General features: G+C 40.3%; 1 protein-coding gene across 1 annotated transcript; it reads left to right on the top strand.

Moving 5' to 3' along the window:
* Positions 1-901: 901 nt before the first annotated feature.
* LOC140948165 (uncharacterized) lies at positions 902-16,924 on the top strand. Its single transcript, XM_073397387.1, has 15 exons — positions 902-929; positions 1,931-2,068; positions 2,483-2,577; positions 3,488-3,604; positions 4,433-4,591; positions 5,178-5,417; positions 5,957-6,069; positions 6,876-7,106; positions 7,256-7,368; positions 7,515-8,122; positions 9,016-9,702; positions 10,048-10,405; positions 11,243-11,380; positions 13,902-14,024; positions 16,470-16,924. Exons 1-15 carry the CDS (start codon positions 902-904, stop codon positions 16,922-16,924), a joined length of 3,603 nt encoding a protein of 1,200 aa, XP_073253488.1.
* The last annotated feature ends 893 nt before the right edge of the window (positions 16,925-17,817 follow it).

Below are 17,817 nucleotides of genomic sequence, written 5' to 3'. Positions count from 1 at the left end.
TATATCAGTTCTTTAACTTTAGAATTTTTACTAAATAGATATGAATTAATAGAAGTACAGTGACATTACACGACAGATGTGAAAGTTACTTCAAATCAGCTCAGCAAGAATGAATGTACCCCAAAACGTTTTAATTAACTAGTTCTTAATCTTTAAAGTCGTACAACACAATCAGCCTTGTGTAACACAAAGGCCTCATATAAGTCACCTGCCTGATCAAGGCAAGGGCGCAAAACGAGTAATGAATGTTAACTCACCTAAGGTAGATTGGATTATGATATCAATTTATATTTAAACGGTAGCGAAGTTAAAGATCAGAGTGACCACACGAAGATTTGAAACAGGAATTTGCTGCTTTTCAATGCGCATGTCTAGTGTATGCCATCAAGAGATCATGCAGTCGTTGATAACCTTTTTGGACATTAGAACTTCCACTTTCTTATCAATTTTGTACCAGTCGTACTGTCCTTTCAAAAACCTTTCATTACCTAGAATACGAGCAGTCTGTCTTTTTTCTTAGCAGGTCAAGCGAAAGTCGCGAGAGTTAAAAGGACCACGCGCGTGACTGAAGGCTGCCGCCCTCGTTTCTCGCCTTGCCGTTCGACGCCCGCGCGCGCATACACTCCACTCACTGAATCTGAAGAAAAAGAGAGACTGCTCGCAGTCTATTCATTACCTGATAGACACTACATTAAACACCATTAGTTTGTACACTTTCCAGGCAATCAGAAGATGAATTACTTGGGATATGTACTCCCTGTATGGCTGTTATTGACGATATGCAGAGGTCAGTGTTTACCATTATTATTATTATTAATTCAAAATATTTCGCCTTTTCTGATTGGCTCAAATCCTCCGCCTGATTCTTCCTAAACCAGCGAGTGTTGACCAAATTTGGAAGATGACAGCAATATTCCATCAATTCCAAGGTATATTTGCTTTTTTAATTCTACTTTGGAGCGTAAAGTAAAAACAAGGGCTTTAAAAGGCATTTTTATGACACGTAAGTGGATAAACAATACATTAAAGTCAAATTCTGTGCGATACCACATGCATCATTGAAAAAATCTTTCCTTTTTGTCTAGTTTTGGGCTACGCGCGTTTTTTGTCAAAGGGTCCAAAATAGCCGTATTTGTCAGCATTGTGACGTCAAAACGAGCACGGTGACTCCCACTTTTTATTACTTTTTTATCATCTTCTTGACTTGTTACATCAGTGTACCAAGTTTCATCTACAATCTATGTTAGGTTCTTTTACTAGGGAATCACCTTAAGGCTGAAATCAGCGCAGTTGATAGCCAATCAGATTTGACAGTTTTGTTATAGTTATGATTAAGGATCTCATCAGCTATAAGTGGAAATTTCTGGAACAAAAGAAGCAAGGCTGATTTTATAGTCGGGAATATATATTGATGGTATATTTATATATTTGCCTGGAAACGAAGCTGCTAGGGCTATAGCCAACAATGAAAAAAAATACCATTCATGGCTATCTGAAGACGAAATAGCAGAATTATTAACTAAAACTGAACGGTAAGAATACAAGAGTGCCCAAAAATATTGCTTAATGATGTTGTCTACTTTCTGAGGAGTATTTGTAAGAAACTAAAAACATCTGTTTATCTCCGCTGAAACCGTGCCAGAAAATGGGCCGAAGTTTTAAAAAAAGGAAAAAAAATTGTACGAGAAGGTAACCTTGTTAAGAACTTTTGAGTAAATATGTAGCAATTTTGGATGTCGGTTTTCGTATAATGTAAAGAATTATGCCAAGAGCCTTTACATTACCCTTAGCCTCACTTTTCAATAATTGCTACTGAATTAATGGCGTCAGTACATTTCTAGTATAGTGTAAATGGCTTTGTTAGACATTGTTTTTATCTTATCAACTTTGATAAAACAATAAGCCTTATGAAGTGATTCCTATCCCACAGCTAATGTCGTCACTAGAAGGGAAACAAGCCCAGATGAAGATTCAAGGAAGGGTAGCCAACGCCGGTCTGACTCGTCAAAGAGATTTGATGATATAGCAGAGGCAGTAAAAAGGATCCAAGAGGATATGAATAATAACCGTGAGTGAATTAACCCTTTACGTTTCAAGAATGCTCAACCTTAGTTTTCTGTTAACAATATCAATGACGTCAATCATAATCACGAGAAAAAGCTTATGAGAATTAATAAAATGAGGGAAATAAATGGAGATCAAACGAGAACATATGCCTGTCGTGGATAGAGATTAAAAAGGGTCAAGTTATCAACACTGGATCTTAGTTGTAGCTAGGGATTTTCCAGAGCTAAGTACCGTTTACCAAATCTTCTCCACTCCTTCTTCCAATGATTCCTACGCGGCTTTATGTATTAAATGCAGCTTGCGTCTTCTTATGATCAGTTTGTTGAAGTAGGGGTGGGACAGCATAAAGGGATTCTTTAATTCGGCAATCCAAACAAGCTGTTATTGCCTTCTTAAACATTTTCTTTTCTACAAGATATAGTGCAAAGAGCTGTCCGCCAACGACCTCAACACGATGAAAATAAGGCAGCCGTTCAAAAGAAAAACTCAACGTCGAAATGGAACGATGAGGTACGTTTCTTTTTCTATCTTAATACGTAAAGTGCGGACCACCTTGCCAATGATTTCTGCAACAGTTTAAGGACGTTTTGCTAAATGTTTTTCGAATAATTCAAACGATCATATGTCCTTATTGGGGAAAAATGTGAAAAAGCACTAACGGGAACCTTCAAGTCTGACTTCTGAAAACACAAGAATTTGCTGATTTTCTTTTTTTCTCTCAAAGTAGCTTTTGCAATACTATATGTACATGTATGGTCATGCAGATAAAGCTTGTTGTTATTGTTGCTGAAAGCTTGCACGAATTCCTTTCAGGGAGAGAGAGAAAAAAAAAGAGATAAAGTAATTTGAAAAAGAAATAAGAAAGAAAGAAACAAAAGAAAGGGGCGGAGAAAGAAACAAAAAAAGAAAAGCCTAAAACTGATCAGTTCCCATTTACTTTGTGGTCTTGATTGGGTGCAGAGAAATTTAAGCACCGGCTGACTGTTTTAGCTTACAGATAAGCTTTCTTTCCTTGATTCACAGTTATACTGCGTCTCTAATCTTGTTACCTTCACCTGTTTGAATTTCTGGGCGTCTGAAAAGTATGATATAACGTGGCACAAGTAGGAAGTGTAGGCATTATATTGTTTTCATGAACTCCTCTAAGATATCATACACCCCTTATAAAGTACTATTGTATACCTCTTTGCCCTGTTTATGTAAGAACTAGGGACTCTGTAAGACATTGAGATGACATTTCATACTCCCCTATCTAGCTCAGTTAAAGCAAAGATTTATCAAAATTATAAAAACTTTCCATTCTGAAAAAAAAAGAGAGAAAAATACCAAAATAAAAAGTAAAAATAAAAGAAGACAAAACCCTTGGAAACACACTTTAAGTTTTGTAGTTTGTTATGTATCACTGCGATTAAATTTTTAGAACATGAATAACAATCTTGGAGAAAAAATGTTAGAAGCAGGGGTGAAGTTATTGTCACGTGAGCTGGAGAGGAAAGCAGAAAAAGACGGGAAAGAAAAGGACGATTCTAGCTCCAAGGTAACATGCTAGAGGGTCTCCAATAGGGTTCTTCAATCCCGTAATTCCGACCTAAAGTTTCGTGCAATCCCGTAATCGCGGGGGTATTTTTGGCATCCCAGTTCCCAAACATTCTTTCAATCCCAAAACTCGCCCTGATTTTGCTTTCAAATTCCTAATACCGAGCTTCAAATAAGGGAAATCCTGTGTCCCAAAAAAACCTTTTGAGGACCCTCTTGCTACTATGTCCTCTTTCGCTCTTTGTAAGGGAATCCGGATTCCGCAATCCGAAGAATTTTTGCTTGTGGAATCCGGGATCCGGGAAGGTTTTTTCTTTTGAAAATTGAAATCCTGGGCTTTTGAATCTGGAATACAGCTCAAGGATTCCGGGGTCCCACTTAAGATTAGAATACGGAATCATTTCCATGGAATACGGAATCCAGAATATCCAAGACTGTCTTACATTCCCTTACAAGGCAGGGCAATCTCTTGCTACAAGCATGAGGTCAAGATGGCTGGATATTGGCTAAGTACGAGGCAAATATTCAGCCATTTTCAGAGAAAAAGCTTGGTCCTTAAAAGTTCTTTTTCTAAATGGCTAAAAGAGGACATTTTCTTGCGGGGCCAAAGCGGGAAATGCCGAGCGGATAGCCAATCAGAAGACAATGTGCAACAAAAATTATATTGACTAGTAACCTGGGCCAAGAATTCAAAGTGAGAATGAAAGTTAATACTCTCGCGCTAAGTTCACGTCCACGAATTATCTCCGAGAATTGATAAACTCGAAATGAATTCCTGCTATCGAATTCAAACAGGATAAGTTTGTTGCTTGATTTTGTAATTAAAAAGGAAAAAAGAAGACTGGAAAAACGAGTCAATCCCGCGGCTGCGCAAATGGGCGCCAAGGCTGGAGAGAAAGCAGTGGATATGGCAGGCAAAATGGCAGAAAAACAAATGGAAACATTAGAGGAACAGAAAGGCAAGGTGGACCAATTCCTAGGCGAAGAGGTATGCATGGAGTAAACAACTAATGCATCATTACTTGAAAATGCGGTGCATTGCCTAACTTATTTATTTTTGAAAAGTGATCCAGTTTTTTTACGGATGAAGTACGGGCTTATCCTACGTCACAGGGTAGTTTTGACCTGTTAACGTAGAATAAGCCCGAACTAAAATACCTACGCGGTGTCTCTAGGACGTAGCCAACCTTTATCTCTGGAAGTCGGGTACATTTTACTTAAGTTTTGCTCTGGAACAGGGTCGACATTTGGTCCACCATAATACCTGATTACTCTCGGGATAGACAAATTTGCCACAGTTATAATAATACGTATTCTTACTTGTCTGGAACGGAATTCTCATTTTTACAATAATTATTATTTTCTGGAACACGGCCGCAGATTCATCTCTTTATGTCTGCCGGAACCAGTCCAGAGTCTTCAAAGCTCAGCGGCACGCCCCATTGTAAATTCAAGACAGTACCCCACCCCCCTTGAAGATGTGGTCCCTTGAAGTCTGCCTGCTGATTGCTTCTTGTGAAAAGGTAACTGTCCTATTGTCTGAATACGTTCTAAAATTTTTTTTTCCGGCTTAGATTAAACTGGACATTACTGGAGATAAAGGATGGCAAACTGATGATATGTTCATTCCTCCTGGGTACCACATGGAAGCAAAAATTCAACCAGAATCTAAACCTGCGCCTCCTGTAAACGGAATGCAGCCTTTCACTTTTCCCTTTGGCGCTGGAGGTATGATTATGAACGGATGTTTTGGGTCTGGGTACCAACCGGGTGACCGATGCTATGACGCTACCTGGGCAACGACAATATGCTTGGTGAGTGAGCTGAACTACATGTCATGTGTCTTTTAATGAGCGCTTCGCGGAGTTATTGGCTTCACTAAAGCTAACCTGAGCCTCATGTAAAGTAATCCGGATTGCGGAATATGGGACATTATGGCTTGTGGAATCCGAAATCCTAGAGTTTTGAAATTCTTAATGTAGCTCAAGGAATGCAGTATCCGCCAGCTAGCGATTGGAATCTGGAATACAAGTTTCGCTGACAAGGAAAGGGATCCAAAACAGTTTTGGTTTACCTTACTTGGGGGTTATACAGTCACAAAGTGCGAATGGTCTTGGCCAACCACATGATTTCTGCATGCGCATTTCCACGAGTTAACAACTGCAACAAAATTGACGAATGGCGACACAAGGAGTGTGAAAATAATAGCTAAATGCAGTTGAAGGCTTGTTTTTAGTTCATTTTCAAACATTCATACGACGCACCCAACTAACCTGTAACATGTAAACAAGCTTTCACTGCCAGTCTTTGGGTAATACGAACAAAAATCATGTTTTGCCTGTTTTTCGCACAGGACTTGATACCGGGAGCAACTTTTATTGGAGTTGGGTTTGACGGTCGTGGAGATTACAGCCCAGATTCCAGCAAAATGGATCTCGTACAGAGAGCTTGCAAAAGGAAGCAAAGGTGAGTAATTAATTACATTATTTAACCAGTTTGTCCTCAGTCTGAGTTCTTTGCCACCGAGATTCACTATGACGTTGCAAATAGACAAACCAAAGCAAACAGTTCCTTCAAATCATGGACAGGCGTGTGTGAAAAAATAACGACCTTCTGAAAGACGCAAAGATCAGTGTTTGCAAAGCTGCTCTGCTGGTTACCCTGACTGTGGGTCGATGGTTAATCTGCCGTCGTGCGCCTTTTAGGGTTTGCACGATTCTATCAATACTCCCTCGGCACTATCCTTGACAAGTGACTTTGTCATCACCATTGAGTTCTGGAGAGGATCTGGGGGAGGGGAGAATTCAGTTGCACTAAACTGGGAATGTTTCTGAGATAGGCAACCCTCACCTGCCCTAGGTCTTTTGATGTGAGGTCCACTGGACACCGCAGTATGTAGGAACGGCGTGCCTGTCCTGTTCACCCATTGGCGGAAGTCTCTATTCTCTACTTTTCTAGAATGTATTGTTCTCCACCAGTGTTCACCCAAAATGTAAGAAACTTTTCTTTCCTATCCTAACGTCTTCGAAGCGAATATTTAACGAAACTTTATGCCTCTTAGGTTGTCCTCGTCGTCCTGAGAGATTTTCATGTAGTCCATGTTTACCCTACGCGTTCCAATTTTCAAACTCCACTCACTTGTTTTCGCACTATTTCTCAAAGTGCGAGACTGCACTGCTTAAAAAGGGTCAACTTTAATACTTTTATCACTACGCCTAGTCATGAATTCTATATTTATTTAAGTGCTCCCTGTGCCATTGTTTTCATTGTAGATACAACGGTAAAATGATTCCAGACACCATGAAGCTACTGGGAGTTTATGACACCCAAGCAAATATGCAGGTATTTTACAGCCGGTCAGAATACCAGAAATATTTGGAACAACAGTCTGGTGTCTCTGGATCTGGCTTTGGCTTTTATGGTGGAGTAAAGAAAGCTTGGGGAAGCTCAACAACTTCAGGAAAGCAAAAATATCTCGCAGTGTTCGACATTGACGTTGACAGGTAGGCTTTAATTTTGCCAGGTTTTTATAGATTGATTGATCAGAATGTCCCGAAAGAAGCGTAGGCCTTTGTTTAATATTATCCCAACTTGTGATTAGTTTTATATACTGTAACAAATTATAAATCCATTGTCACTCTCTGTTGATCAGGTACGAGTTATTTATGGATGTGGTTACACCTGACAATTTGAATATTGGATTCCTTCGAGAATTTATGATGCTACCAACGTCGTACTACGAGACTGGAGCAGCCATCAAATTCCGTAAGTTAAAAAAATTCCACGACATTGTTCATGGACCTGAAGTCAACCGAGATCAGTCAAGAGGACTGATGAATTGACAACATCTTAATATGTTTACACCATCTCCAAAAAGTAATCTTTCATATAAATCCTGGTTTATGTTGCAGAGGACTTCATTCAGCGGTTTGGAACCCACTACATCAAGGCAGCTCGTTTTGGTGGCCAGCTAGAAATACGCAAGAGCATGGAAGCTAGTGAAGTAGCAAGTAAAGAAGAGTTCAGTGAAGTCATGGAATTTGAATTTAAAACCTTCTTTGCAAGTGCTGGCGCTAGAAGTAGTGACAAAGAAGGGGAGCGTGCCCGATCCCAAACAAAAACGTCTTCTACTTCAATGTCAGTGCAAGGTGGAAATCAGGAAATAGCGTCAATCATTTCCGATGTTTACGCGCCCACATTTAAAGCTGAGTTCAAGCACTGGCTCAAGACGATTCCACAATTCCCCAAAGCCTTCAAATTTACCATTAGTCCAATAACAGATTTGCTGAATTTCCGATCCTCTGACCTTTTTCCTGAAGACGCGCCAAGTTTTGGGTGTGAAGCACACAAAGCTGAGCTAAAAAGAGATCCTAAAACAAACAAGTTCTATTATAACGCAACTGTAAATGGAACTGTTGTCAAGGAATTTTGCGAATATCTTAGTCGAGAAGCACTGGAGTATTCCATTCGTCAGAGGCGAACTTCGCTTAAGCGAGCGATTGACGTGTATATGGAAGAGGTAAGATCCATAGGGTTGCTGGTTGAAAGCGGAAAGTCGCGAGCACTAAAAACTGGACCTTTTACAGAGATAAAAAAAATATCTATAATTTGTAAATGTATAGACTTTTTATAAAGGTGCAAATCTTCCCCCCTTTCTCACAGGGCAAACAAAATATCTGTAAAATCATTTTTGCAGACATTTCATGAATTTATATTATATATCGAGAATGGTTATGATAAGTCTGTAAATTTTACCTGCGGAATGAAGTAGTGGAGGATAGATGTTTTGGCCCTAATTCTGTGCTTAAGCCATTACTTAGTGCCTTTACTCATATAAAGAAGGTATCAAAAAAACTTTGTGAGGAAGCATTTATTTATGTTTTGGTAATTTTTGCAGGAAATAGCATTAAAATTTGGAAACATTGTCACAATTTTTTCAAGTTTCAATCCATATCCATCCTTGCCATCTGTAGCAACAGAGGACGGGAAGCAATTTGAATGCCCAAATATAGTCTTGAATAATAAAACTGGACCAAGGGATGGCGCAGTGGTGAGAGCGCTCGCCTCCCACCAATGTGGCCCGGGTTCAAATCCCGGCGTCGACGCCATATGTGGCTTGAGTTTGTTGTTGGTTCTCTCCCTAGCTCCGAGAGGTTTTTCTCCGGGTATTCAGCATTTCCAAATTCCAATTCGACCAGAAATCAGTTAGACGAAGAACCACTTTGTGGATGTGCTACCTCCAAATCATTATTTATTTATTTATTTATTTATTTATTTATTTAATTCAATTGATGCGAAGACACTTTCAAGTTTCTAAAAAATATAGCAAATAACGCGGCATAGCTCCATATTCCCTTCTCTCATAAAGCATAATAATTAAAGTTAAGTCTCTGTTTTTAATGGTTTTAATAGGGTTCCATTTCAGTTTCTGACATAAGCCTGCCTGCTGGAACACCAGGATGTCAGACGCAGAACTACAGGTATCAAGTAAAAGCAGGGAGACCAACGTGGAAAGAGATGACCGAACATACCACGGCATTTAAGACCATATTTAAGATGGACAGTGACCTGGCTGGTACCTTTCATGGTATGGTGAAAATACCTAGCCATCTGGAGAGTAATGTAAGATTCATTGATGGAGAATGGGTGGTTAGCAAGGATGATTACAAATTCGACTTCTTCAGTGGCTGCAAAAGAGGTGGCAGTGGTGATGTCAAGTCCGATGAACATTACATCTGCGTTTACGGATTAGTTCTAAAATACGATGAAAAAATGGGCTCCCTTAACCTAGATGAACACGGCTTTAACATTTCGAAGCAGACCTTTAAAGAATTAGATCCCAATCTGATTGGCGGCGAACTAGCTCGAGTAGAATGGCCGGCTGAACACATCTTTCAGATGAGCGAGGTTGTGGGTTATTTGCCTTGCAACGTGAAATGGTCCAATGCTTTGCGATTTGACCCCAGAGGTGAAGGGAAATGTTTACATTTTACAGCTTCAACGAAGGGAACAATGTTTGTTATTTTCTCCGCAATTCCCAAGGACAAAGACAGCTGGTATTATGTGCAAATATCCCCCTATGGAGTTGGAATATTCAGGGTAAGAACGATTTCTTGGTAATTTTTTTAAGCAACCTCATTACAAGTTCTTGTAAGCCGTAAATCCTCGAATTGGGCCCCCCACTCGAAGAACAAAATTAATCAGTACACTGATTAAAACGAATGACGTCACATCTCTTTGTGATCTGGCCGTTTGCGTCATCGGACAATTTAACGTTATTCCATTTATCTCCAGAAGTAGACCATACTTTTCTGTTTGTTTTCCTTTTTATTTTAATAGGCAAGGTCTGTTAATTGTCCCTCTTCACGCTCACTAATACAACCGTAGACTAAACCTGCTGTGTAAAATGTTTAAGGCTTACTTTTCGTATAACTTTCCCTTCAGTCACAAATTCTAAAAGTGTCTAGTGTGGATATCGATGCTGTTGGACTGGGAGATGAAATCTTATACCAGCCTTACTTCGTTTGCATAAAACAAGACGAGAAGGTCACAGTTATTGAGTATGGAAAAAGCCAGGGTACCACTGAAAATGGAGAAATCTATCTTTCTATGATTGACAAAGAGAGACCTCTTCACGTACGATTTTATGCATTTGGAAATGGCGAGGATCCTCTGGAAGTGACAGATGCCCATATTCTTAAAAGCAGTCTTACCAAGGCGGAGTGCAAAGGAGATACCCACAAGGACCAAGATAGTGATATGTGTGTGCAGAAATGCCATGAGATGTGCGACCCATTAAAAGGTATGGCCTTTTGGCTTTTGCACACTTTTGTTGGAATTTTGAATCGGGATAAAGGTCAATAAATTGTAGTATTTTTAGATTAAGGTTTACAAGAAGACTGATGGAGCTGGACTAAGTGTTCTTAAACATTTACCGCTACTCAGAGTTTCATGCTTCTTGCGAGGCAATCATCAAACAACTGCCAAAAGTAACCTACAATTAAATATATAGAGACAAGAGCCATTATGGCTCTTGACTCTATACATAGGCGTGGCGCGTGGCGTTTGGTGCGAAAATGTTCAAGACCACTTAGTACCGCTTAATCAGTCTACTTGTATTCTGCCCTAGTTAAACTACTGAGGACTCTCATCATGAGTCGATGTGGTCTCACTCTGGTTCTCCGTTAGATTAAGGTTTAGACATATTAGGATAGAGAGCTATAATAATTGGACCTCCAGTTAGGCCCTCGAAAGGTTGAGAATTTAAACGTTTTGTAACAAATAGTGGCCGACAGTTTAGACATTCCTCGTGCGTGGTGGCAAATTTTACACCCACGAGAAATGCGCAGTGTGTAGCTGGCGGGATCGTCAGTGCGTGCATTGAGGTAGAGGAGTTGGCAGTTGCGAAGCCGGGTGGAGAATGGCAAAGAGCCGCTTCGCCGCCAAAGCTCTCACGCGCGCAGACAAAGTGATTCTGCCAACAACGACTTTGGGGCATTTTTAACACTGCTATTCGCAAATATTATTCGTGAATAGCAGTAATCAAACCTTGACATTATGTTCTTTCGCCGTCACTTTTGAACGTTTATAGACGAAAATTGAATGCTTCTTTATCGAAGAGCTTTTCTGTTTAATTCAGGATGCAGACGAACTACAAGTGGAAGTCCATTGCCAACAGATTGCAACGCCTGTTTGTTCTTCAAGCGAGTTGATAATGGAGAGTGTGTGGAAAAATGTCCTGAAGGATTCAAACAAACAGACAATACTTGCGTTCCAAGTGAGTCCATTTATATAATTAACTCCAACAGAGGATAAAGGGGACAGAGAAGGCATCCCCCATGCACACCCCATTCCATAGGTAATTCGTCTCGAGTTATTTTTAGAATCGGGATAAAGTTACCTCGCGCGCTGCGTGGGTGTTTCGAGGAGGTTTCGCATGACTAAACGCCGTGCAAAACATGTCTGACGAAAGGCAATAAAAGCGTAAAGAGATCGAGAGCATTCCTGAATATTGACGCGAAATGAGTCGGCGCTCACCTGGGAGAAGGGAATCGCTAAGGCTCTTTGACAACCCGTGAAATCAGTTTAACTCGAAGTTTTCGTAACCTCAGTGCTTTAATAAAATGAGAAATTTCCCCGGTCTATTGAAACCGGTCGTTTGTACAATAAAGCGAGTAGGACGCCAAGTGTTATTTTTGTTGAATAATAAAAGACTAATAAAAGAATAAATATCAAACCAGAAATTGCTCTCTTCAAACTATAAATTATAAATGATCCTGAGAGAATATTCAGTGTTCTAAGGATTTCCCTGCTGTACTGTTAACTCTATATAAGAGAAGAAGGGCGATGCTTTTTTGATTTCCGTTTCGCCGACACAGCTTTAGCAGAAATCTGTAGTCGTCTTCGTCGACAAAACGAATAGCAATATCGCTCTCCGCGTCAATTCGTGAAGGACGCCTGGCTCTGAGCGTGGGTCATCCACACGGAACACATTCGCGCTATGTGTTGCTGTTGTCTAATCCCCCTTGGGATATGTGGTCTTAAAAAAAACTCTAGACGAATTACCTATTGAATAGGGTGTGTATGGGGGATGCCTTCTCTGTCCCCTTTATCCTCTCTTGTTTACTCTTATAAAGCCAGACTAGCACCAAATTTCAGGTCTCATATCTCGCTTTAGATACAGGCAGATTCAGCTGGCAAATTTTCAGTTTAACTTTGAAACACATAATTCAATAATTACAACAAAATGTTGAAGCAAAAAAGTTTTCGTTGACTTCAGTTAGAAAAGAACTATGAACGGAATTCGCGAAATGTATTTAAAAATATTGTTCTGAAATATTTCGGCTTTAACGCTCAGCCTTCATCAGCCGAAAGCTCGTTGTTGCACGGCATTCACTTGACCTCAGGATGGTCATGTGACAATAGCTGCATCGAAGATGTTTGGTAGGTTAAATGATTATTATGTACCTAGAGAGGGGATCCCTTATGAGTCAATTGCAACTCGGGATTCGGGTTTTTAGGGCACAATCGGGGCGAGATTCGGGATTGAATGTATGCACGGTACGGTAGGGGGGATGCAAAATATAACCCTCAGTATTTCGGGATTTAAACTCGAGATTAGTACTTAATTTTAGGTCGGGATTACTGGATTGAAACTCGAGATTCGGGACTTTGGAGAAAAATTAGGACGAGATTCGGGATTGAAAGTATGCGCGGAAGGTGGGATTACGGGATAGCACGAAATTTTAGGTCGAGATTTCGGGATTGAAGAACCGGTATTGAAACCTCTCATCTTAGTTGCATGAAATGACTAAACTTGATTTATTTTGTGAAAAAATTTCAGGGGGTTGCCAGAAAAATCCTTGTATGAATGCAGGATCATGCAAAGAGTTAGGGAACGAGAAATACCAGTGTCTATGTACAAATAAATACATTGGGGATCACTGCGAGTTAGGTTTGTGGTTTATTTTATCTTTTGCGACATAAAGGTATAAAGTTAAAATAAGTTCAGAGGTCACTAAAGTACTAATCCTGTGCATCCTTTTCATTGCCACAAGACTCGTCAAATATTGTTAAAGCACCAAGCTGAAACCGAGGATTTTTCATGTCACGACTTCTCAACCAACTTATTTAACTTTTCCCCGAGTGTACTTCTTCTCTCCTTCCCCAACGCTGAAATTCGGGTATATTTGCAATTACTAAAAACTGAGTCATTGGATAGTGCAATTCTAGAGCTCTGATTGGTTTAGAGATCATGGTATATGAGCCATTATACCATGTTCCCCAAATATGGTAACTGTACACGTCTGCTCAAAATTAAAAACATGCTGAAAATCGGTTGCTTTTACAAATAAAGACGCGAAGAATTCTCTAAATTTTGTGAGCGTTTTTAATAAATCAATTCAGATTCCACTAGCGCTTGTTGGATATGAGATGATTATCGCCAACTCGGCGCTACGCGCCTCGTCGGAATAATTGTTAAATACATGATACGTGAATAAACATCGGGTAAGGCGTAACGTGTAAAGTGTTTCGACAAACTGTGACTAGTATTGTAGCTTTCGCAGCAGGCACAATAGAAAACTTTAAGGTGCGTTTCCTTCTCTGGCGCGCGCATCGCTCATCTCGCGTACAATATTAAGCTCCTGTTTTGTAGGCTATTTCATTTTCAACAGCTCCTAAACTCTTGGCTGATTATTTCCTTCTGGTTGTTTTAGGAAGGAAGGAGTGTGAACCCCCTTTTTTATCACGGGTAAAAGACTCTGATTAGTAATTCTTTAGCTTCGTCTTGTTTTTAGCTGCTAATCCGTGTCAGCCGAACCCTTGCCAAAATGACGGCACGTGTGTGGAAAACAAGGAAAAGCCTGGACATTATCAGTGCGACTGTGCTGAAGGATTCAGTGGTGATACCTGTGCAGTTGGTAGATTTACACGTTATATGATTTTATTTTGACTTTATTTTTGTGGACTTAGTCCAAATAATTTAATCCTTTAAGCCCTAAGAGTGATCAGCATCAAATTTCTCCTTGTAATAGCAACGCTTTATAAAACAGAGTGATCATCGGAATTACGGACATGATCACACAAGATGAATTTGCTTGGTATTTTATCAACTTCTCTCCTTAATTCTGTAGGAAATGAATAGGTTCAACAAATGAGAATTCAAATTTTGATCTTAGGGTTTGAAGAGTTAAACTTAATATCAAAATATCCACCCTGACAGCAGAGTCTCCTTTTGTCTTGTGCCAAGCCATTTCAGTCGCTGCAGCCAGAATTTCCTGACTAGTCTATCTTGTTTTCTCTCGTGAGCTGTTTCTTCCTAGCGCAAGAATCCGTTTATTTGGTCAAAAATTAGCTTGTAACTGCCCCTTACAGATAAAAAAACTCGATAACTGGGTTCATAACAAAGGCAAGAGCTCGAGGTCCTTGGCTTGTAACATGAAAAGCGAGCAAATCCCCGAGTTTAAGACCCTGTGCACCCGTATCCTGATGATGAAAAGGAGAGTATTTCCTTAGACTGCAAAAGAGTCCGTATTTTTACGTATTCAAGTAAGCGCGAATAGTCAAACAAAAGGTCTGGAACGAGGCTGAAAACGGAGAGTGAGACTGGGGAGAGACGCTAAAAATACGGTTTTTTTTTGTCGCCTCACATGCCCGTAGGGCGTGTGAGGCTCGTGCGCTTCGCGCGTGTAAGACTCTAACGCCACACTTTACCGATTTCTTTAGTGATTTTGAGAGAAAAACCGACTGTTTTGTAGTCTAGTACTTCCTCCGTTTAAGCCCTCCGTACACACACACAAAAAGAGGCCTAGGTTCGGACCCCAGGGTGGAGATTTGTCAAAAACGTCGGCTCCCCTTTTACGTGTGGACGGACGAAATCAGAGGTTTTCGAATTCACACATGACGTCACCAAAATTCAAACTAAGGACTTTTCGATTTAGTTCTGAGTTTCGACTTTCATGAGGTATTACAGCAGCTAAAAAGCTTTATTCATACAAATTTTCGTTTCGAAAGGGTTCTTTGTTTTGCAAAAGAGGGCGCTTCGTGACGCGGCATTTACCATGCGGCCGGGAAAGTCCTCAAAAAAATAACCGATTTTTTGAGATTTTGTCATCTAAACATTTTTTGTCGCAGAATAAACACTACTTTAATCTTTATGAGCTCTTCAAGTGATAACTTCACGCTTTAATTTGAAGGGAAACTCAAAGACAGATGTTTCTGTTGGTTTTTGGCCGTCATATTTTGTGTCGATAAAAGGGACACCAACATGGCGTCTCCGTAGAAAGCTTTTTAAGTTTGGGTGACACATTTCCAAACACTTCGCATATGAAACATCGCATAAACCTGATGTTTGGCGAGGCTGTTGAAGACATTTATCTTCTTTTACTTCCCAGATTCTAGACTTTCTGCATCGAATGGTTACCATTCCTTAATTAATTTTTGATGGCGTGACAGTGAAAACAGAGAATATGATGTAATACGTCATATACTACTGGTAACACGGATGCTAGCTATCGTATTTCTATCATTTTAGCGTTTTTGTCATGTGCATGTGCGAAAGCAGTTCGAATACGCTACGAGTGGAAATGAAACGGCGGCCATGTTGGTGTTCCAAACTATTCCCAGTGCTCGCTGGCCATTTGTTGTAAAATTTCTACTTGCCTGCCTCTCCTAGGATTTTCGAACACCTAAAAAATGGTATAATTGTCCATTTTTAACGGATTTTTACCCTAAAATGGTCACCTAGAATCTTCGGGATCCTTTTTCCTGGCTAAAATTTTCGAAAAGGTAAGTTTTGATCCCTATAATTTTCGGAACACTAGACTTTCAGCTAGGAAATCCGAACAGATGAAAAATTTTAGGGGGATAAAAATATGCCTATATCTACCGTTTAAATACTAAAGTACGTTTAACAATGCTATGTTTAAGTGGCTTTGAACTATATTGTCGTTGGGTGCCCCTGGCTGGCGTAATACTGGCCTTAATACTTACCAATTACTGGCGAGAGATCTATTTCGTGCGGGAGGATTGGATTCATGCGCCGTCGAAGCCTCTTGTATGGTTGGGGGTAGGGCTGGTCTTGCTTAAGGGGTCGTTTGCTTGACCCTCCCTCCCCCCTATTTTTTTTATATTATTATCGCCTTCTCGCCTGCGGACTGGCATGTCCTTTAACTCACCTCTTGAGTCCCCAGGTCTTTGTTAAGCGAGCGTCCACTGGGAATAGAAAACTAATCCTGTGGTTGGTCTCTTTTCTTATGTAAACGCTTTCTTTTGCTGCAATGAATTTGAATAGTTGCTGGTACGTAAGTGAGAACGTTAAATTGCTTCGTTTTGTAAACAATGATCATATTTTTCAAAATTTACAGATAAATGCCCGGACGGCTGGAAGGATTTTGAAGATTCTTGCTATCTGCATGTTAAAACACGTAAAAGTTTTAGGGCGGCAGAGGAAGATTGTAAAAGAAAGAATTCCAGTATTCTTCTTATCAACTCCAAAGAAGAAGAACGGTTTATTAAGAATGACGTTGTCGGAAACTTACCTAAGGATACACGAGTGTGGCTAGGATTGAGGTTAACATTTACAGACATTGATTTTTATGGAAGGCGTAAAGTGGTTTGGAAGTCGGTTTACAGTAACGAAGAAGCCACATATAACAACATGGATACATCGTTTGATCACGCTTTAGGTCAACGCCCCTGGGGTCAACACTCTTATGCTGGTGAATTTTGTGCAACAATGATTACTGACGAGAGACTGTGGCTACCAGCACGTTGTTCTTTTGAGGAAACTGTCGTGTGTGAACGCCCAGCAGCCCAGTAAAGCCTAAGGAAATTCCTCTCTCAGAAAAGGCGGGTGATAAAAAACACACAATTTATTAAACAGCATTTCACAGGGCACAGAGAAGTTATTCGTGACCTGGATTGCAGTTTAAAAACCTTAAAAAGCAGTTTATAGCGCGAGTCTCCTACAGTAGAATTTCGCGTATAAAACTGTCATGCGATCGTGCTACAAAAATGGTAAAGTTTTATTCAATGGTTGGCTAGCCTATGTGGCAAGTGCTTCCGTGTGGTTTCGGAGCAAAGAGAGACGAAGGAACGACGAGGAACGTGATTTTCAGTGTTGGGCACGCGAAAAATGGAACGAGAGCCAAAAAGCGGTCTTTGACTCAAGGTTCCTTGTTCTTCGCTCCGAATCCGCGCGGAAACAGCTGCGACGCAGACAACGAACGAGGCACGAAATGCCGTTTTCCGGAGCTTCGGATAATATTCTACCAGATCATAGTTAATAGAGGGAATGGTTATGAAACCCCCTACAAAGTTCTTTGTTGTATGTTTTTGTTCTCTTTTTTGGCCTTGACCCTGCACAAAACACAATAGTTGTTTACTCCGTACTGAGGAACTAACCAATAAAAACGTGCTGGTTACGTAATTCATGCATAACGTAAGAACGCAAAACAAAAGATTGTGCAGGGTCGTGGACCTTCTAACATAAATCTTGGCATCTTTGTTTGCTCCTTTGATGTTTGCCGGGCTTCATAACCAGTCACCTCCATTAACTATGACCAGATTTGTAACACGATCGCATGACGGTTTGACCAGTCTACACAAACATAGTTATTACAAAACAAAGGCGACTCGCGATCAGGATCGCAAATAACTCCTCTGCTCTCTGCTGTGACATTGCAGGTTTTACCACCCAAGTACAAACCTGTC

This window comes from Porites lutea, chromosome 9 (genome assembly GCF_958299795.1).
Source record: "Porites lutea chromosome 9, jaPorLute2.1, whole genome shotgun sequence".
Lineage (NCBI taxonomy): Eukaryota > Metazoa > Cnidaria > Anthozoa > Scleractinia > Poritidae > Porites > Porites lutea.
Note: the sequence above shows the minus strand (reverse complement) of the source record. Positions and strands in the feature narration are given on the sequence as shown.

Bases quoted from the DNA above. Each gene is read 5' to 3' on its own strand.
- LOC140948165 (XM_073397387.1), top strand. From the start codon at position 902: ATGACAGCAATATTCCATCAATTCCAAG. The intron at 7,107-7,255 runs GTAGGCTTTAAT...TCTGTTGATCAG, and splicing joins TTCGACATTGACGTTGACAG to GTACGAGTTATTTATGGATG. The intron at 9,703-10,047 runs GTAAGAACGATT...CTTTCCCTTCAG, and splicing joins ATGGAGTTGGAATATTCAGG to TCACAAATTCTAAAAGTGTC.